Below are 22,159 nucleotides of genomic sequence, written 5' to 3'. Positions count from 1 at the left end.
GAAATAAAACTCGACCGTGTTTTCTGCTTCGTATAGATGTTGACGAGTGCCTGAGGCCAGATGTGTGTGGGGAAGGACACTGCATCAATACCGTGGGGGCCTTCCGGTGTGAATACTGTGACAGCGGGTACCGCATGACCCGGGGCGGCCGTTGTGAGGGTGAGTCAGTGCCACCTTGAAGTGTGGAGCACACGTGATGGTGAAATGCAGGGCTGGGTCCACACCTGGGACTTTCCTCCACCAGCCTGTGCATGATATCAGCTCATCGAAGCTCTTCCTGCATTCTGCAGTCACAGCCTCTTGGCCTCGCTTCAGGGACTTCGGATTGTTTTCCATTGTCTTCCATCTTCGCTCTCCCCTTGTCCACCTCAGCAGCTGCCTTCCCTGGTAGTTTGAGTGAATCGCTGTAGAACAATTGATGGCGGAGCATCGTAGCGTAAGCCCAGACTTAATTACAGCGTCTGGATCATTCATCTGGGAACATGGTGCAGATTTACCCACTGTTCATTTTTAGTTTCCACCCTTCTTGCCCTATTACATTCCTTTTTCACAGCTTGTCTTACGTGTGTTCTGGGACTTGGTTACAAACCCTTCTGTACCAAAGCTCCCTCTGACTAACTCCAGGTTGCATTCTAGCCACGCTAGATAAAATTTCTTTATTATTGATTGTGGCAATGAGTTTGCTAGTATTATATTAAAAAAAAAAGTTCTGAGAAGCTTTTAGAGTATGGCCAGAATGCTTAACCATTTAATATTTCTGCTCATGTTTGTATCCCAGTTATACAGGTTCTTTTTGAAACCACCATGGTGCCTTTTAAATAATTATTTTCATGAAGAAATATGTTGCACTTCTGCTTGAATGCTGCCATGGATATGTGCCGGGGAAGGGAAGAGGGGTCTCTGAACACTTTTCTGAGGGGCCAGGCCATGTGGATGGTCCTGGTTCCACGGGGGTTCTTTGCCTGTGGCCGCCTGAAGATCAGCCCATTTTCTAATATGGCTCGACTTCCAGACCAAGGGAGGGACGGACAAGTTGGGGCAGGCTGCCCTCAGCTGTCCCTGCCTCCTCTGCATTGGTTTTCTACATGGATCTAATGATCTGGTCCTGGAGGGAGAGCTAATTCGGTGTTTTGGCAGTCTGTCCCTGCCTCTCCCCCTGGCCCCTTGCATTCTGATCTGGAGAGACGTGGGAGCATTTTACATTCCTGAATCTCTGATCAACTAGGATCACAACAGAACTATAAGGTCTCTTCCCTGGCAGCTGAGGGCCATGAGACAACAGGGGTCAAGTGTGCCCACTTTCCTTTTATAGGGGACCCTCACTCTGCCCTGGAGAGGCAGCATGCCCCCTTGGGAGGGGGCAGGACTGTGGCATCAGCTCCTGACTTCTGCGCTTAGTCACTTTATGGCTTGGAGCCAGCGACTTGGCCCCTTTGGATTGTTAACTTGGGAGCCACAAAGTTAACTTTCAGGGCTGTCCTGAGAATAAATGCGTGTTGTGGTATCTTGTGTGGTGCCTTTCACCTTATTAGTTCTCAAGAACCATTCTCTAGAAACCTCCCCCCTTTCCTGATGACTTTGTTTTTTTGCATGGGTCTTCTTGGTACATCTATAGCTTTGGAAATGCTTTTAAAGAAATGGTGTGGTTTACCTGACAAGCCTTTATGTGTAAAACAACACTCCCCGAAAAAGTCAAATGCTGATTCTAAAATTTTTTTCAATGTTTATTTATTTTTGAGAGAGAATGCACATGTGACCAAGTGGGGGAGGAGCAGAGAGAGAGGGAGACACAGAATCCAAAGCAGGCTCCAGGCTCTGAGCTGTCCGCACAGAGCCCCACGTGGATCTTGAACCCATGAGCCATGAGATCATGACCTGAGCTGAAGTCAGATACTTAACTGATTGAAGTCACATGCTGATTCTTAAGTCATACTTACAGTTTCAGGATGGGGAGTTGAAACATTTAAGTAGTAACTATGGTGCAAGGATGGAAAGTGGGAAGGAGTAGAAATTTGAAAATTCTTTACGTAAACAGGAAGCCGATGGAGACTGTTTAGTAATATTTGGTGTATGGAAATTATTTCACAGAAATACTACCAGGGTTCCCTGAATAAATAACACATAATTCTATCCTCATGAAATGGCTTGAAAAGAAGAAGGAGCCAAATAACATGGCTGTTTTCTAATTTCGTCATGGACCAGAACCAAAGGTCCCCAGGCTCCTGGCTCACCAAAGATTTTCTCAGCTGCCACTAACAAAGTTGCTTTCAAACAGCCCCAGTCTCCAAGGAGTCTATTGTAGTTCACAGACATTATCTCATGCGTCCTTACTTTGTCCTGCTGAGGTATTACCAGGCAGGTAGTCCCTAATTTATAGATGAGGGAACGAGCAGACAGAGGTGAGAGTGGCCGGAAATGCAGGGATGTTGTCTTGTCTTGCTTCGCGCTGCATCTTATTTATTGGGCCAGCCTTCCTTAAAACCTTCTCTGACTTAACAGTTGTAGTTCTATTTAAAAAAAAAATCCTTCCAGAGAAGAATGTAATGCTGTTTGGAAAATGAAACTGGCAGGCGTCATCTTTCTGTAGAACAAGAAGTCCCAGAACATCTGACCTAAAACACACACACACACACACACACACACACACACACAACACTATGTGTCATTGTCTGTTGGCAAGTATTTTCCGCTGATAGGAAAAAAAAATTACCACACTGACTTGGTGCTTATTCTATTAATAACATCTTCAACATTTTTCCTTTGAGCATCTTTTTTACTTGAAGCGTATTTTCACACTTGTCTGGTGATAATGAGAGATAATTTTTGAGAATTTCCCAGAATGGATGAATGTATCTGTTATATATTTCTTTCACTTTTTGCTTATGTCCTGAAAATTGTCTTTATATTTTGCATATGATTGGAGGTCCTATATGTATCTTATATTGGAACACTTAGACAGTAAATACACTCATTTGAATTCAGATTCCAATCCCAGAAAAAAATGATCATTTCAAGTGGGGCTGGTATCCAAGGTGTTCCCACTCTTGTTAAACTCCTGAACCATTTCCTGTATCCTGCTTCCCCCTTCTGTTGTTCTACCATTCTTCAAAATGCCTAGAGCCTCTGTAGTAGTTACGTCTGCCACAGCCCCAAGCATATTTAAGGTGTTGTTTTTCTCCTCACATTGAAAAGAACAGTGATGAATAACTCCAGTTAGCTGTGAATGTGAATAATAAGGTATATTTTTATTAGAAAATATTAGCATACGATCATATCACCATGTTTTTTGGAAAGTCTGGCAAATATTTGATGAGTTCATTTTCTCCTAATGTTCTGTTTCCACCTCCAAGGAGTTCACAGCCTGTGAAAGGTTTTAAATTATTCAAACCTTGGGTGTTCTTAGGCCCATGAAGCCAAAGCAAGGATTTCCCTAGAGCATCCATTGTCTGCAGAGAGAACCTCTGGCCAGGTGGATATGTGGCTTTGTCACTCTCATGCCTGTTTATTATATTTCTTTCTGGCAAGCTGCAGTATTCCTTCAAAGGTTTGGTGTTCAGAAAATGGCCCCCAAGAAGCTGCCAGCTCCCAGCAATGGAGAGGTCTAACCCTGCCAGTTGGAAAACTGGGGCCAAGTTTTTCCTTTGGATGTGTGTAAATATTTTACTCAAGGTCTACCTGGCCTTGTATTATTGTTGTGGTGGTTAAGTGTAGGCACAGTGTTTGACTTACCTAGTTATGGTTTTCTCCACCAAAATGTAGATACAACATACCTTTTTTCCCCCCGGCTTCATCAGAAAAGTGAATGTTTGCTTCCATATTCTGATAAATGCTTGTGACCTACTTTTCCAATTTTTCAGATATTGATGAATGTTTAACTCCAAGCACTTGTCCAGATGAGCAGTGTGTGAATTCTCCTGGATCTTACCAGTGTGTTCCCTGCACAGAAGGGTTCCGAGGCTGGAATGGGCAATGTCTTGGTAGGTACTAGAGTGTTCTTATCAAAGTCTTGTTTTTTCTGCCTAGTGCATTTTCTGACAGAGTGATGTAATGCCAAGTGATCCCTCGTTCAAAATGGAAAAAAAGAGAAAAAATGGAATATGACAAAGTTGTGTCATTCTGAGAAAACTTCTGAGAAAAGTTCAAAGTCACTTTTAACCATGGAGAAAATGGGAAAACAAGTTGGTAGGAAGAATGGGAGATTTTACCTGGGAGAAATAATTCTGAGTGAAGCAAATTATGGTCTTTGATGTGATAAATAACCAGGACCAAATAAAACAGTAATCACCACAGGGAGGGAGAGGTGGAGGCAACAGGCTAAAAAAGAGAGAAAAGGCCTAAGAAGAGGCTGCTTACCACACACTAATAGAATTTGGAAGCATACAGCACAAACATGGAGCAGAAGAGAAATCTTGATGGCTTGTCTCTGACGTGTATTCACTGAAGTCTTTACTAAATACTTCATACCAACATTAGGCACTGAGGAAGAGAAGCATCAAATTTGCTTTCAGTCTCTTTAGCTGTGCTCCACTTAGCTTTCCCCCTTAATGGTTTTCCTCTGTGTTTCTGTCTCTGTCTCTAATATTTTCCTTAGAAGCTGAGCTCTTTTACACTCAATGCCAGACTCTGACCATGTGTGTTAAACTTCTCATTTCTTCATACCTTCCTTCCTTCTTCCACAAAGGCTGAAGAGCTTACTGTATATACCCAGGGTTGTGCTGTGTGCTGGGATACGTTGAGGGACAAAAAAAGTGCCTTCCTCGTGGAACTGTCTGGCGAGGAAAACTCATAAGTATCTCATAAGTAAATGCAAAGGCACCAATAAGACAGTGCTGGGAAGTAGGGTTCTCTGCTGCTCTAAGAGTGTGCGATAGAACGAGTTGCCTCTGGGAAAATTCCTGATCGAGGTTACACTGAGGAAGGGGAGGGGAAGGAGATAAGTTTGGACAGAGGAAACAGCCTGTGCAGGGCGCTTGTGGAAGGAGGAAGCAGTCAGGTTCACCTTTCAGTCACTAGCTGAAGGGCTAGACAGAGAACAAGGGAAGATTGGCCGCAGGATGAGGAGGCAGAACACGCTAGATGGACCCTCTCAGTCTTACTTAAGATGCTCATCTTTACTCGTACACCTCTGGGAAGATGTTTAGGTGTTGCAGAGCAGACAGGATGAGTAGGCTCAGCAGAAAGAGTCCCAATTTCAAAGCTTTGGACTCATCACCAGGTTGCATAAGCTACGCCTCTGTACATGGCCGTCTCCTTCTGTCGTTGGAATTGAGATGTTGATCTTTGGGAGAAGGGAAGATTTGGGTTCATTAATTGCTTATTTGATCTGCATTTGTTGATGTGATCGGTGCTGGTCAGAACATTATGTTTGGTTTTAATTTTCCCGTTTGGCATAAATTTCATACTTGCCTGTCAGGATTCCATTTGTGTTCTCATTTTCACATACTGAGGCATATTATAATCCAAGAGCAGAGCCTGAATTTTACCTTCAATAACTAAAATTCATCATAGTGGTATAAACACAGCCCTGATGCATGAACTTGCTAATGAAATATGACTGACCAAATTGGCGAGTGATCGTTCTTCAATACAAATGCGTTTATCTAGATTGGGCAATCGTAAGAAATGAGTTCTCATACCTGGATGTGTGCAGTCAATCTAATCATGACCACTTTGCACCGGTTTAATGACAGAAACACAGCATCTCATTTAAAAGTAACTTGACTTTGCCAACCAGACTTAGTGGAATCCTAAGCAGAAATCCTAGGTCACCATGTCAGTCACCCAAAGTCATACACTTAGCCACTTGTTCCAAGCACTACTTTTCGGTTTTGCATTGCTAAGGTCACGCAATTCCTATGACAAGTAGACTGTGTACTTTGTTTCCTTCTGCCTTTATCTACAGATCAGGCTTCTCCTCCATGATGATGTTTCAGTTCCATTCATTGTTCAGAGCTGGACTTAGAGCTTTTCTTAGATTCTCAGGAGGGCTTTTGCAGATTATACCAAAACGGATCCGTGTTAATTTTTTATGGCAGTAGAGCTTTCACACGTTAAAAAGTTGAGTGCAACAAAAAGTCGATGTCGCAACATGCCTTTCTATTCTTACTGAACCAATGAATGAATGAGATTCTTCTGTGCTCAGCTCTGACAACGCTAATGAATACCCAGCGATGGCTCCTACATTTTAGTTCTCACCTTTATACTTCTGGTACTCTAAAATACTTTTCAAAGGTCCAGTCATTACTTAAGCTGATCATTGAGTTGAGCTAATCGACAACAATTGGATTATATATTTATTTTCAATTTAACAGTTGAGTGCCTACCAAGAGCCAGGCAGTTTTCAAGACCCCGGAGATTAAGGGAAAATAAAAAAATGCCTTCCCCTCTTTGCCTGTGTACTCTAGAGCTTACATTGTGTTTGCAGATAAACAAGTCAGCAAGTAAAGTATGTGGTATGTCAGATGTGTTTTCAGTGCCATGAAGGGGAAAAAAATAAAATAAAACTGCCTAAGGGATACAGAGAGTGTCAGATTCTATGGTGGTCAGAGAAGACATCAAATGATAAGTTATTTATACAGTGTTCCTTTCTAACTATTTGTTTTTTTCTCTATTGGTTGTTTGTGATGGGTGTGTGGCTTTTTAATATCATTTTAGTCCAGATAATTTAGGGTGCATTGGTGAGACTGTTTTCCCCCAATTTTAAATGTATGAGAACATTAAAGACTTAAAAGTATTCCAAATCTCACCATTTGAAGGAAAGTCTTACACTTGGTATTTGTTAGTTGCTATCTGTAGAGGAGATAATCCCTACGTCACAGGGTTCTCTGTTCCATAAGTCTTCATGTCCTCCTTTTTCTACCACTCTGCTCCTGCTGACTGAATGTTTTTAAATTATTACAATTAAAGTTGTACAGGGTCATATGTAATACTACTATCGTGTGGCATTATGCTTATGGTTTTTTCTAAAGCCTGTTGATCTATATATTGATTTGGCTCTTTTTCCTGTTACATGGATTCATTAGGAATTGAGAATTGCTATTTTGACTCATATTCTGCAGGGATTTGATGCCAGTTAGACTTTCTCCTTCTTTTCCTGACTTAACAGTGAACTTGCTGAAACCATTAATGGCCTTGTATTCCTGCCATGTAAGCTGGCTCACTGATTGATGCTTCTCCTTGATTTATGAATTAGAGCAGAAATCATCTGGGGCCGAAACAGGTCAGATGTTAGCAGGTGTTGTCTGGAAGACCATGCTGTTTCCTAGTGTCGAGTTCAGGGCATATGATCCTTCATTCTCAGTCGTTTATTGTCCACTTTCAAAATATCTATCCCTTGGTGCTTTTTGGCAACTCTTGTTGGCTCCTCTGTTAATGTAGCTTCTTCTTTCAAGTTGTGGATTTCAGTCCTCTCTTGAAAGCCACTTTCATCATTCAACACTGTATTCCTTGGACCTCACGTTCAGCCTGGAGTGGTTGCCCACTTGATCCCCGCCTCTAATGATTATTTCTTCACCCTGGGTTCTGGCGAGTTCCAACTGGCTGCTTCAACCAGGACCTTTCTTGAGGGAAGCCAGCCTGTCAGGTAGTCAATTAACAGGTTTCTCTTCACTCATGAAGAACAGGCCTGATTCAAACCCTGCTAGAGCCATCCTTCAAAGGAGATTCTCTGATATTTAATTGTGTAAAGGTACATACGGCAACTCTTCTGTAAAGATCATATTTCCTTGAACTTAGACAGATTTTGAGCTATATGACCTCTCTGAAGCTTGGTTTCAATAGCTTTAAAATGGGTATTGAGATACTCTTCTTCATTGGATTTACTGTCAGAATTAAATAAGCAATATAAAGCATGTAGAAAGGCATGTGACACAGTGTAGAACCCAATAAATGTTATAACCCTTCTTCCCCCAACTCTATTATCCTCCCATTTACCTCCTTAATCCTGAAATATAAGAAGGGCAGTAATAACTGATACCTATCCAATAAATTCTATGTCAAGTTTCTGTGTGTAACTATCCTTGGCTTTTCATAAGCTCATTTCCTGTAGTTCTTCCCTCTCCCTGTGTCATCGGAGCCTTTGTTTATGAATCTAAGTAATCTTAATCTTAGAGTTTCCTTTCAACTTCTGGACATTTTTGTTTAGCTGGGATATATTGCTTAAGAATTCTCATGCTTTTCTGTAGGATCACTGATCATCCCTAACAAATGTTTCGCCTTCTGCAATACTGCCATTTCCATCCTTCTACTTCACTTTCTTTGCTCACCTTCATAAGATACGGTATCTATCACCTGGTGGTTGTATGCAGGCAGCGCTGAGTTTACTTTATTGTCTTACTTTAGAATTGAGTCTGTGAAAAACCATGTGACCTGGGAACACAAATTTCTGAGATTTTTATCATAGTAATCCTTCTCTGTCAAACCGTAATTAAGTTAATGGTGACTCTGTGACTCCGATTTACGTTTTCTAAACGTAATGGGTCCTAGGCATTTGAAGAACTCCGTGTTATTTGATCCACTTGACAACGGGTTAGCCTTAGTCTTAACAAAAACCAGGTGCAGAGAACTTACACGGTAAACGTGGAAAGCTCCTTGTTCTAGGAGTTCTTTTCACACTAGGATTTATTTTCAGATTTTGAGGAATCGTTAACCTTTATGGAATACGTGAATATTCATAGACTTATATTAAATTGGAGACTTTCATCCTACATTTATTTATTTTGTATAAGATGGCAACAGAACTGAACATCCACCTTTTGCAGATATTATTAAATGTGCAAACACCAGCCTAATCCCTAATCCCACTGTATGCTAAAGAAGTCTTCTAATTAGTCACTACATTATTATCGAACACCTAATTATGTGCTTAATTCCAAAGAAGATTTGGAGTTGTAAACGAGCAAAAAAAAAAAAAAAAATACAGAATAGAACGGTGCGTGCTTCTCAGGGGATGGGAGCTAGTAGAATTGGGGAGATGTTGTTTAAGGATGGAAGCTTGGAACTGGCAGGTAGGTAAGCCCTGGGGATCTATTGCATAGGTTACTGATGATTACAACAGTGCTGTGTTACAGTGATTATAGTCAACAATGCTGTGTTATAAACTTCAAAGCTGCTAAGAGGTTAGATCATGATTATGTTCACAAAAAAAGGAAATAATTATGGGACATAATAGAGGTCTTAGCTAACATTGTTAGTATCTTGCAATATATAAGTATATCAAATCATCACTTAAACTTACACAATGTTATGTCAATTATACCTAAATTAAAAATGCAAACAAGAGAGGCGCCTGGGTGGCTCAGTGGGTTAAGCGTCCAACTTCAGCTCAGGTCATGATCTGACAGCTTGAGAGGTTGAGCCCCACATTGGGCTCTGTGCTGACAGCTCAGAGCCTGGAGCCTGCTTCAGATTCTTGGTCTCCTTCTCTCTCTTCCTCCCCTGCTCACACTTTGTCTCTCTTTCTCATTTAAAAAGAAAAGAGAAAGCAAACAAGAAACTCCTTTTGAAGGCAGGAAACATGCCTGTGTGGGGAGACTAATTATTATAATAACAACAAACTTCTCTTACATTGTTACAAAGGGCTTTGACTTCGTTGTGTTTCTTTTTTTGTTTTTTTTGGGGGGGTTTTTTTTTGGTCGTCAGGGTAGTCTTCCCTGTAGTACACATATAGAAATTGATTCCCAGAGAGGGTAATGGGCTTGCCTAAGGTTATAGGTAATAAATGGCAGATCTAGAACATGATCCCAGGTCTTTTATTTCCCAAACTAGTGTTCTATTCTATACACTACCTCATATCTCTCTCCTTGTTTACCCAGGAAAATTAGAGAACAAAACAATATGAAGGTAATGAGGAAGACAAAAAAGTTCATAGAAAGGAGAGATCCATGTGGGTGTGAATCCTCCCTTACAAGCAGCAATAATAATGGCTCAGGGATTCTTGACTCTAAGATGGCAGCCTGCACCACGGATAGCCCCAAATGAGTTTTGCTGAAAGACAAAATATTCTTTTGGAAAGGTGAAGTAGGAAAGCAGTGATTCGGTGCGATTAATGGATTGGTTTTCTGAGATCATCTTTGTCTCTTTATCTGGGATGTATATAGCATTGGCTCTTCTCCAGTCCTAAACAGCAGTGATGAGTCTTTGGGGGATGTGTAACATATTTTTGTAGGCTGCAGTGCTACTGCATGTCTTGGTCAGACTTGACAGAGGGCGTCTGAGATCCTGAGGATTTACTGTACCTCGAGTGCAGGTTGTTCAAAACACTCGCCTAACTGGCTTCTGTATCTTACTTTGCCATGCTTGCTTTTCTGTCAAATATGCTCTGCCATTGTCTTTACTATAAAAGACTGTGTATAACGAATAGTTGAGGGATAACCGAATTAATATCATGGTTGGGGTAGGGAATAATCTCATACTTTCAGGTAGCCATAGTGATGGAATATGTTTACTTCCCTTATCAAACGATGCTCATTCATTGAAGTTTGTGTTGACCACTAAGGAATTAAACGAGACTGGATGGCCTCTGAAAAATGACTGGCTTGCAGTGTTGAGAGATTCATTTCCTGGAAAGTACAGGAAGTAATGCAGGTGCACTCTTGCTCTGGAATCAACTCTGACCAGCCTCAAGGAGCTGATAGGTGAAGTAGAAAGTGGCACCACAGCCTTGGACTGACTTGTGCGAGGTCAGCCACTGAATACCCTCTATACCTCCAGAGGTTAGGCTTCCCAGAGAGGGGCTTCAGGCTGCCTGGTGTGTTCCCAGGACATGAGGAAGGGAAATTTCAAAAGGGTTCCTGACCCAGAGGAATTACATCCAGAGGCAATGAGAGGCTTTGCAGGTGGGTTTGCTGGCCAGTGGAAAGTTGTCTTTGTCAAATTGTGGAGAATGGAAAGTTGCCAGAGATCTGGAAAGAGATTAATGTCCTCACTTCCCCCCCAAAGAAGAAAGAAGGTGCAGTTCAGGAACTAATGACCACTGAACTTCATCTTAACCTTGACAAAGAACTGTAGGCTGCAGGATGCAAATGATAAGGTGAAACATTTTAAAAGAAAAAGATGATCGTAAGAATCAGCCAGGGCTCACTAAGGACAAATCATGCGTGGCTATTCTGACTGCCTCTTCTGATGGGCTTCTCAGAGGAGCAGGTCATGAAATCCTATAGGCACAGCATATTTAGTTTTCAACAGACCTCTGTTACAGTCTCTCGGGGTATTGTAGATGAGAATGATGAATTTGGATTGGGTGATAGTATACTGGGATGGATTCATAAACTTTTGAATGATCATATCCATGAAGTGCTGACCGCATAAACCCCTGGTAATTCCCTTACTATGGGAGTTTTAATTAATTCATTGAATAGAAAATGTCAAATTATGTCCCAAAAGCCCATTGGTAAATTGTACTTGGGGAGATCAGAAGACATTTTTCTACAGACACCATACTTTCATGATGTTTCCCTTTTAAGCTCATTATGTATATGCCTCATAAGAATTTGGTAATGTGACTTCTACAAAACCATAATCCTAATCTCAGAGTAAGATGAGTTTCGAACTCTAATTAAAAAAAATTTTTTTTAATGTTTATTTATTATTGAGAGACATAGAGTGTGAGCAGGGGAGGGGCAGAGAGAGAGGGAGACACAGAATCCGAAGCAGGCTCCAGGCTCTGAGCTGTTAGCACAGAGCCTGATGTGGCGCTTGAACTCACAAGCTGTGAGATGATGACCTGAGCCAAAGTCATACACTTAACCGACTGAGCCCCCCAAGTGCCCCTTGAACTCTAATTTAGAAACCAAAGGCCTAACCATCTCTCTCTGTAGCAGGGATTAGGGGGTGTGGATCTTGGATGGTGGACTGAATAGGGACTACCTTGTTTCTCATAGCATTGATCTTCTAGAAGGTTCAAGGTAAGAACTGGGGGGGCAGGTGGCAGGCTTTCTGTCAATAACACTCAGGGCCCCACAAGTTTGTGTCCTTGACTGAATGGAAGAACACTGGAAACCATTGACAGTTTTTAAAGGAGCAACACCATTTTTTAAAAAGGTTTATTTTGAGAGAGGCAGAGAGAGAGCGTGAGCAGGAGAGGGGCAGTGAGAGGGAGAGAGAGAATCCCAAGGAGGCTCTGCGCTGACAGTGAACTATGAGATCATGACCTGAGCCAAAATCAAGAGTCAGATGCTTAACTGAATGAGCCACCCAGGCGTCCCAGGAGCAACACCATTGATCATATTTGTATTTTAGGTCACTCTGGCTACCTGCTGGATAGTGGATTAGAGAGGGCAAGACTCCAAGTAGAGAAACAGACTGTGATGGTAACCCGTGTGAGAGAAAATGATGGTAGTAAGAAAGAAATAAAGCAGGGGTATTTGAGAGATATTTGGAAGGTAGAATTGATAAGACTGGTAATAAATTGAATGTGGGGAAAGAGGGAGAGTAAGGAATCTAGATAGGATGACTTCCAGTTTTTGACTTGGGCATTTGGATAGTAGCATAATGTATTGACATGGAAGGCAGCATAAAGAAAACATGGGGAAGGTCAGGTTTGGCTCTGAACACTCAGAGGTGCCTGTGACATATCAAGTGGAAGTGTCAGGAGACTGACCAACGAGGTTGTGGGGGTCTGCAGTTTAAGAGAGGTGTGGGCAAAAGATGGTGACTTTATTTCACTCCTTTTATATCCATCAAGTGAGGCCACACCTTCCTACTCTATGGAGATTCTTTTTTTTAAATTGAGGTATAATCTATAACATTAGATTCATTTCAGGTGTACAACATAAGGATTTAGTATTTGTGTATATAACAAAATGATCATAATTCTAGTGAAAGTCCATCACCATTTATAGTTATGACATTAAAACATTGTTTTTCTTGTGATGAGGACTTTTAAGTTCAACTGTCTTAACTCTTAACTATGCAGTGCAGTACTACTGATTCAAGTATCTTATAAGTTGCAAGTATTTTATAAGTATTTCATCAACGATAATCTGCACTCTTAATTTGCTTTGACTAGAGAAAATAATGGTCTTAGAAACTGATTTTGTTGTTATATTCTGCAGTCCTGTAAGTCACATTTCCTGATGCATGAATAATTAAAGAGAACAGTCCATACATTTTTCAACTTGTTAACATTTTTGAAGCCAATCCAGATCCTCGATGGGACATTTTAACGTTACTGTCTGGAATTTACATGCCTACTGTCTAGGCTCCTTCTGTCCCATTATTTACTTTGGCTCCAATGTTTGGCTTCTTCTTTCAAGTTGTTTGTATTCAGTGTTCATAAAAGTGGACTCCAACAACCAAGGAAAAGATGAACAATGAGACAGTTTGGAAGTGCTATTTTTGTTGTCATAGAGTAGGGTCAGTTCAGTAGTAGTAAGGGATTTTGTGAAGGCCAGGTAGAGTACTCACGCAGTGCTAATTCGCCGGCTGTTCTCTGTTTGCATGCGAGACGTATGCCTGTGTGCTTGGTTGCTCACACGCTTTTGCCTTATTTTGATAATACAGTAAAACCTTGATTTGCGCGCACGATTCATTCCAGAAACATGCTTGTAATCCAAAGCATACCAAAGTATATCAAAGCAAATTTCAAGAAACAGTAGCTCAGTCATGATCATGTAACATTCAGCATCACGTCCTACTCATATTGCAAGACCTCATTCATTTTATTGAGTTAAGTTGTGCTAGAAATGTTTGCTTGTCTTGCAGAACGCTCACAGAATGAGTTACTTGCAATCCAAAGTTTCACTGTACTCTGTTTCTCGATATCATTGTCGGAAAGCCGTAACCCAGTTTCAATGGAATGTCATGCGAACAAATTGCAGTCTGAACTGTGAAATGCTGAATTAGAACGAGATCTGTGTTAATGTGTTTGTGACTCTGCCTTTTAAGAGGGTGGAAAGCTTTACTGCTCTCAGGGTGAGCATTGCAAAATGCAATGGATGGAATCAAGAGCATTTTCCTTCTTATTGTCTGCCTTAGATTAAGATGCTGTGCGTTATTGACCGCTGTAAAATTAAGCCTAAATCATGATGTGGTGTGTAATTTTAGCACTTAAGTAGTTTAAATTGTTCCCCTTAAGGTTTTGGTTGTCCATGCTACACTGTGTGTCTTCTTACTGGGACTTACGGTGGACTTACCAGAGGTGCTCAAATGCGACGTAGAACTCAAGTTTTTCTTTATGAAATAACAATATTCTAGTAGGAGATTAATGAATGCTGAATGAAATCAATGAACACTTAGATGATTGTTTTCTATATAAGTGCTATGTTAGCAAACAATAAAAACAAACATACTCCTAATTCTTCAGCGGTTTCTAGCACTACACTTAACTTGTGTTAATAGAAACAGGTTAAGGGACACCTGAGTGGCTCAGTCGGATAAGCGTCCAACTTTGGCTTGGGTCATGATCTCATGGTTTGTGAGTTTGAGCCCCACGTTGGGCCCTGCACTGATGGTGCAGAGCCTGCTTGGGATTTTCTCTCTCTTCCTTTTTCCTCTACCCCACCCCCCCACTTGGTGGCTCACGTGCACACGCTTGCTTGCTCGCTCTCTCTCAAAATAAAAAAAATAAACTTTAGAAACAGGTTAAAAGGATGGTCTGTGGAGTCAGGCTAACTGGATTCAAATATGAGCCCCCAGTTTCTAACCATGTGGCCTTGGACAGTCTGTTTGAATTTCTCTGAGACTTGGTTCTTTTGTCAGTGAAATGGTTAGCTTGGATGGCTTTTGTGAGGATTAAATAAGCATAAAGCCTTTAGTGCTTTTGTGCAGTAAGTGTTTGGTAAAGATTAGCCATTATTTTATCTGCCTCTGCAGTCTGTACCCTACCTTCAAATTGCGCAGTAGGCTTGTTGGTTCTCTAGATTGATTTTTATAATACTGATTCAATGCCATCTTTGAAAATTGTATCAGAGGTTTTTTCCTCCTTTCTGTTAACAGCTCCTTTGGTTTCTCTAGGTCATGAGTCCTATCCTTTCTTCAGTGAACCCTCCCTTCCTGCCAAACTCATCAGTTCCCTTACTAGACCTTGATACATCTTTGATTCTTTGGAATATTTCATTTTGTAGAGGGTGCTGCTCTAGAACCTCCCTCTCTTCTTCCCTCCCCTGTACAGCAAGCTTTCGCTGAATTCATTCATAGACATCTTCAGTTCCTTTTTTGAGTTACTTTGCAGAAAGTAAATTAAGGCGTAGAACTATCCCACATGTTGTTCACACCGGAGCTGCCTTTCCTCCTTTGGGCTAATTTGAAAGCTTTTCTTAAAGAATCTGTCCTTTCTTTGAAGATGGACTATTTCTATTTTTAGCCAAATTCAACTTTATTTATGTTTTATTTCTTTTTTTCTCTCTTTGTGGTTTTTTTCCCCCCTTATGCAACATTCTTCAGATGTGGATGAGTGTCTGGACCCACAGATCTGCACAAATGGTACTTGCTCGAACCTCGAAGGCTCCTATATGTGTTCATGCCACAAGGGCTACAGCCCAACCCCAGACCACAAGCACTGTAAAGGTAAATACTCTGATCGAATTTCTTACTTTTATTTGAACTGCATTTAAGAATCTGTTCGAGTAACTAGCTGAGAAAAGGGAACCAAAAAAAAAAAAAAGGAATTATGCTGCCTGTCATGTATTTTAAGTGAGCTACTTGGAGCACATTTTTGTTGGTATCTTTGAAAGTGACTCCTCAGTGTGGTTACATACAGACCATACGTACTTAGATAAAGGAAAACAGCATAGTTTTAGACAGCATCTATAAACCACAGGTCAATTTTTCATTTCTTGTGGTTATAAAAACTACAGTTGCACATTTCTGTGAATATACTAAAAACCATTGAATTGTACACTTTAGATGAATTATGTGGTGGTGAATTATATCTCAATAAAATTGCTATTGAAAACCTTCATTGTAGAAAATCTAGCAAAGAGAAAAGTAAAAAAAAAAAATTTTCTCAGTCTCATTCATGCATAGTCCTATCTCACAGATATTTTCTATCACTTTATTTTTAATGTGCAATTTTGTAAGTTTTGTCACTTAATAGTATATACATCATGAGCATTTTATATATCATTAATAACTTTACAGACATTATTTTAAAAAGCTGCTTAATAGTGCAGTGTATTACTATTTCAGCATTTTCTTGCTGCTTATGTGTTGAACAACCATAATTTTTTTCCACCTTCTCATTATGTAAAAAAAAAAAAAGGATCATTTCTTTATTTATAAATGTGGAATAACTGGATAAAACATCTTTAATGTTTTTTATTATTTTGATAGAATGCTAATTTCTAATTTTAAAAATATATTTTTTAATTCTAAAAGATTGAATATTTATTACATACGCTTATTTCTATTAATTTCCTGGAGACTTCTAATTATTACAACATTTATTTCATATTGCAACATGTATTTTGCACATTTTTTTCTTGTGTAAATTTATGTTACTATCTGTTCCTATTTATCAGGTTTTTAAATCACCATATATGAACACTTTATATAAAGCACGTGTGTAAACCTACGTACCTGTGTCTTTGTATTACAAATACACTTTTTTATGGCATATTGTTGTAATTTGTCCAAAGTTTCTCTAATTTCCTCTGCATAATTCTTTTTTTAAGTTTAATTTTTTTCTGTGGTCAAATCTGTGGATGGTTTCCTTCTGGTTCTACTGCTTTATACCTACAAGCATGCTCTTTCAAGGGGAAGAAAGGAAGAAATTCGTGAAGTTTTTCTTCTTTCTGAAGTGTCTCACTGAGAGTGAAGGATGTGGGGTGGGGATTAACTTCTCACTATGGTAGCTAGTAGTAAACAGGTATCTTACTCTCTTGTAAGAATTGTAGCCTCTCCCGCTGGCAGGAGCAGATTCCCAGACCTCTGGATTGGGTGGCTGACCCCTTACATGCAGGGGAACACCAGTCACTCCCAGTGGAGCATGTAGGGGGGCCTCATCTCCCTTCCCTCCAGATCCTTTTCCTGCTGGCCCACGTCCACAGTCTTCCTACCAAATTCTTCTGGTGATTTGCTCTGCAGCCTTGGATACATTAAACTTGGATTTCCAGATCTCATATCATCTCTAAAATTCGGGGATTGGGTTTTTTAGAGGGATAACGCTCCAAGGAGGTACATGTTGGGTGAATGGCTCGTTACCACTTTCTTACGCTTGGCTGCTGTCATCCCAGATGATCCTGCCCCGCTCTAGTAAGGCTTCCCAGTGCCCCAGAATTTCCACCATCGGCTGATGGCAGCCATAGAAACACTCATTTTCCGCTCTGTGTGGCGCTCTCCTGGGCTGCTGCAAAAGCTTCTCTTCATCCTTCCCTTCTTTCCTTCCGGGTATATCAAGGAACCCGCATGTTCCAGGCACTGTGTTCAAATGCAGATGCTGAGAGGTTTTAATCTCTCAAAGCACTTTTATTGGCTGGAAAAGACGCAAACCTACTACTATAATAGATAGAGGACCACATGATGAAGTTAACATTATCAGTGATGTATTATAAAAAAAAAAAAACCCTGTGAAATCCAAATGAAGTCTGGAGCTTAGTTTAAAAAGGAGGATTGTAGTGTATCAAACCCTCATTCAGTCACTCAGAAGCTGTGTGGGCTTGGATAAGTTTTCTTAATTTGCTAAGCCTTCCTTACTCATCTGCAAAAAGGCAACAATAATGGTACCTACTCAGGTGATGTGAGGATTGCGTGTGATAATACAGAAACAGAGCTTATATGGGGAGAAGGAGATTATGTCGGGACAGAGAGTGACATGTAGTTGACGTTGTTATGCACCACGTTAAAGGTGTGTACAAGGCTCTGTTAAAGCCAAGAAGTCTGTGGCTAATCCTGTGTGCACACTTCTGGGAAAGCTTCACGGAGGTGCTGCTGTTCAACCTTGGTCTGAAAATTTTGAATATGGATGGGAGAAGAACTTAGGAGGAAGAGAAAGCAACACATAATCAAAGGTTGGAGGTGTGAAAGGGCTATTCTCTCCACGTGGCATTTAACCTTGGCCCCTATTCCAGTTTTCCTTTGCATTATGGTCTGGGATAGGATCAGGCAAGATCCCCATCTTCTGCTCTGGAAACCTGCATATGGACTAATTATTTTCCTTACTCCCAGTCAAAGCCTACCCTTTTTATAATAATAAATCACATAACATCCTTTTTCCTCTAATAATTTCATAGTCTTTCCCAAACTACATCAGCTCAAAGATGTAAATTCTTCCCAGATCTTAAATCTATCCTTTTTCCGGGGCGCCTGGGTGGCTCAGTTGGTTAAGTGTCTGACTTCGGCTCAGGTCATGATCTCATGGTTTGTGGGTTGGAGCCCCACATCGGGCTCTGTGCTGACAGCTCAGAGCCTGGAGCCTGCTTCGGATTCTGTGTCACTGCCTCTCTCTGCCCCTCCCCTGCTTGTGCTCTCTTGCTCTCTCTCTTACTCTTTCACTCTGTCTCTCAAAATAAATAAATATTAAAAAAATTAAAAATCTGTCCCTTTTCCAATATTGCAACAACTGCCAATTTCACCTTAGTGCTAAATATTAACTTTGTTTTCATGTCGCTAAAGGTCCTGAAAACTTTTTTTCAGGTTGTAAGCATATCATCTAGTATATTAAATCAGTATTTGTTTCTTTATATCTTTTGTGTATCTGTGTCTTTGTTATCTCTTTATACATTGAAGCACTGTATTCCTAAATTTATAAATACCTAGGGATAGTCTCTGTTTTAACTCTGGGCTGGATTTGTCATAATAATATGTTTAAAAAGCCCCTTAAAGAAATCATGCTTGGTGAAAATGATACTTTCTATTTATCGTTTGGCACAAGAGAGAGAAGACTTTTGTCCTGCATGCCTATTTTATTAGAAAGCGTTCTTTTGTCATAGGAATTTTGTGCCTCATCAGAAAAGAAAAAGGGGTTCCCCCTTGGTCATCTTAAAGACCTAAAGATCACCTTATTCAAGATAACTGGATTACCTCAAGTTGTTCCAAATGTGTGTGTCATTACTTAAAATGAATTACTTCTGACAGTATTCCCAACATAAATGAGTAACTTATGTAAGATGTCTGCTTGGACAGTGCTTAGAATGGACGGTATATTTTCGCTGCAGACATCTTCACATGGGAATGCTTAATTTGTCATCTTCTTTGAGAAAGTCAGAAAGAGTCCAAGGCACTAAAAATGTTGTCAGACGTTACATGAGATCCAACAGGCTACACGAGCTGTTGTTGGTCTTAAGATCTTAAGCTGACATCTCAAGTATTTAATTGAATGTGCTGAAAGAAAATATGGTGTAGGCTGTTCTTTGCTGTCGACCCCTCCTAAAGCTAATAGACTTAGAGCATTTGGAAAGGTAGAAAATAATTCTTCAAATGAAATTCAGCTCGCTTATTTCGTTTCTCTGTTGGCAGTCAGGACTTACTGTGTTGTGATGCCTTTTATTTATAAATAAGTGAAACAAAAATTGCTAGTAAAGTTAATTTTTCTTAAAAAATTAAAAATGAATTCATGAGGTCCTATTACAGTAATAGTGTTGGGAGCTATTTCAGGAAACATGGGATAATCTGACACCTTCTATCAGGATATAATTCAAAAGATTAATGCCGCATGACAGGATAAGAAATACAACTTTGATCAGGAAACAGATAATTGTTAGTACTACTTGAGGGGAAGGATTGCAACAAATGGAATTCTCCTGGCAAAAACTTTCAGATGCATTTTAAATAATAAGATATTTTTAGGGGCGCTTGGGTGGCTCAATCGGTTAAGCGTCCGACTTTGGCTCAAGTCATGATCTCACGGTTCGTGGGTTCCAGCCCTGTGTTGGGCTCTGTGCTGACCGCTCAGAGCCTGGAGCCTGCTTTGGATTCTGTGTCTCCCTCCCTCTCTGCCCCTCTCCCACTGTGCGCACTCTGACGCACACTCACTCGCTCACCCTCTCTCAAAAATAAATAAGTAAACGTTTAAAAAATTAAAAAAAAATAATATATTTTTAGAAGAAAACAATAGTTAGACATTGATCTTTAGGACGTGGTCTTATAGCTTGATTTGTAGTCTCAGAGTTTCGATAAGATAGAGACCTAATTTAAAAAAAATTGTCCTTGTTTATATTTACAGATACTGACGAGTGTCAGCAGGGGAATCTGTGCATAAATGGGCAGTGCAAGAACACTGAGGGCTCCTTCCAGTGTACCTGTGGGCAGGGCTACCAGCTGTCAGCAGCAAAAGACCAGTGTGAAGGTAGGAGTGTGGTTACGTGATCTACTGTGATTTTAGTTAGAGGCACCTGCCCTGAAAAAAGTGTCCTCCGTGAAGCGAGTGTGTCTTTCAGAAACAACCTGGATGATTGCTTAATGGTGCAAGAAAGCAAGGGACCTCAGCTTAAGTCAGAAAAGTCAATAGCACAGGATGGAAAAGGGCTAAATTTGAAAAAAAGGTATTTGTGAGCAGTGGCTGAGCATTAATATTAGGAAGGAAAATTACTGCTCTCTGTGTAATTCCTTACTGCAGAAAATCAGTTCCATTAAATTCATTTGTAAGTTTTACCTACCAGGATTCCAGCAATTAGAATGTTACTATATCAGCCCAGTATTAGGCTGTGGAATGTTAATGACCTTAGTTTTTGTGTGTAGTCAGCTTTTCACAATTTTTCCTTTTTAAAAAAATTTTACTGAACAAGAATTTTCAGCAAGATTGCAATAAGTAGCATCCCCTTCATGTCACTGATAAGGTTTGTGAAATAAATCCTGTTCTCACCAGTGATAGTATTTTGGACCTTGCTGTGGTTGGCCTTTGAGTAAAAGTATATGTATTTCATTGAACCTCATGAGGAATCACTTTACTTCGCAATAAGTATATGCTTCCTGAGATTGAAGATATTTATGGTTTCACCTGTGACAAGTATCAAGTGTCTCGAGTTTTTGAAAAGAAAGATCATTTGAATTTCATTTAAGAATAGAAGACACACTCTACAAGGCCAATTTGTTTATTATAAGGAAACAAATCCTGTCCATGTCTATATGTAAACTTTGAATAGTGAGTACCAATATCTCTTGGGATGCTATTATAAAAGACAATATGTGATGGTCCTATAACGAGATCTACCAGTATTATCAGAACAGTCCCCAATTTTCCCCTTCTTGAACATGGAAAGACATTACAATAGCCAGTCTAGAAGAGAAGAACACACACAAGCATATCCATGTACACAGATAAATTAAATAACTTGTTCTGGATTCTGCAAGTCTGTCTCAAAGTATTTATACTTTACTTTGTGACTTTTGACCTTAATTGTTAATTAGCCAAGCATTTATCAAATGCCCATCATGCATAAAATACTACAAATGTATATATAATAAGAGAAACCTACAGATAAGATAATTAGGCTATCCTATTCAGCATCCCTTATTTTGAAGAGCCTGTGATGTCAGTACCAAAAATAAGTCAGACACATGCAAAACCACCCACCAGATTATCCATCGGGGAAAACTGATTTTAGGTGCCAAAATGCCATGATAATCAAATTGATGCTGTAAGCAGAGTGAGGAGAGCAGAGTTGTGAGGGGTCACTGTGAAAACTGATGTTTTTGTTGACTCTTCTAGAATCACATTGCCAGCAGTAGATAAATGTGCTCAGATGTGAGGAACAAAGTCTGTCAACAGCAGCGTGAATTAATGCCTGTTCACTGTAAAACACTAGATCATTTAAGTAATAAAGGATGTGGTAGACATAGTCCCTGCCCTCAAGAAACTTAAAATCTAAGGGTAAAATAGCTGAATACGTGTAATGTATCGTTGTGTTTTCTATTGTGTGGATAGGACACGAGTGTGCTTTAGCCTGAGCTCAGGGTTGAGGTTACAAAACAAATCGTCTCTAAGCTGAGGATATGTGGGTTAAGGAAGAGAGAGATTCAGTGGCAGTGTGGATATCAGATTGGCTGAGAGGAGGGAAGGGCCATTAGATTTGGCCAGCAAATCATTCAGAGAGAGAGAGGGAGAGAGGGAAAGGAAAGAAAAACCAGGGAAGTCTAACTGCTAGGGGGCTGACAGGTATATCCGTGAAAAAGAAATGAAGACATTCATTGACTTGACACTTCGGCAAACTTCTGTACAGGAGACCATGAATATGTGGACATGAATATGTGTACATGTATATGTACACATACAGTACATGAATAT

At 40.2% G+C, this 22,159-nt stretch overlaps 1 protein-coding gene across 7 annotated transcripts in view; it reads left to right on the top strand.

The window, feature by feature from the left end:
• LTBP1 (latent transforming growth factor beta binding protein 1) overlaps positions 1 to 22,159 on the top strand; it is a 406,918-nt gene that overhangs the window by 293,707 nt on the left and 91,052 nt on the right. For all 7 annotated transcript variants that reach the window (XM_047068909.1, XM_047068908.1, XM_047068911.1 and 4 more), the window contains 4 exons: positions 37 to 159; positions 3,858 to 3,977; positions 15,382 to 15,504; positions 20,099 to 20,221. In XM_047068909.1, the coding sequence (XP_046924865.1) occupies positions 37 to 159; positions 3,858 to 3,977; positions 15,382 to 15,504; positions 20,099 to 20,221 (489 nt within the window). The remainder of the gene's footprint in view (positions 1 to 36; positions 160 to 3,857; positions 3,978 to 15,381; positions 15,505 to 20,098; positions 20,222 to 22,159) is intronic.

Source organism: Lynx rufus, unplaced genomic scaffold, assembly GCF_022079265.1.
Source record: "Lynx rufus isolate CCGP_SWC_20201006 ecotype Redwood Valley unplaced genomic scaffold, mLynRuf1.p SCAF_8, whole genome shotgun sequence".
Classification (NCBI taxonomy): domain Eukaryota; kingdom Metazoa; phylum Chordata; class Mammalia; order Carnivora; family Felidae; genus Lynx; species Lynx rufus.
This window is presented reverse-complemented; position numbering and strand designations above follow the sequence as displayed.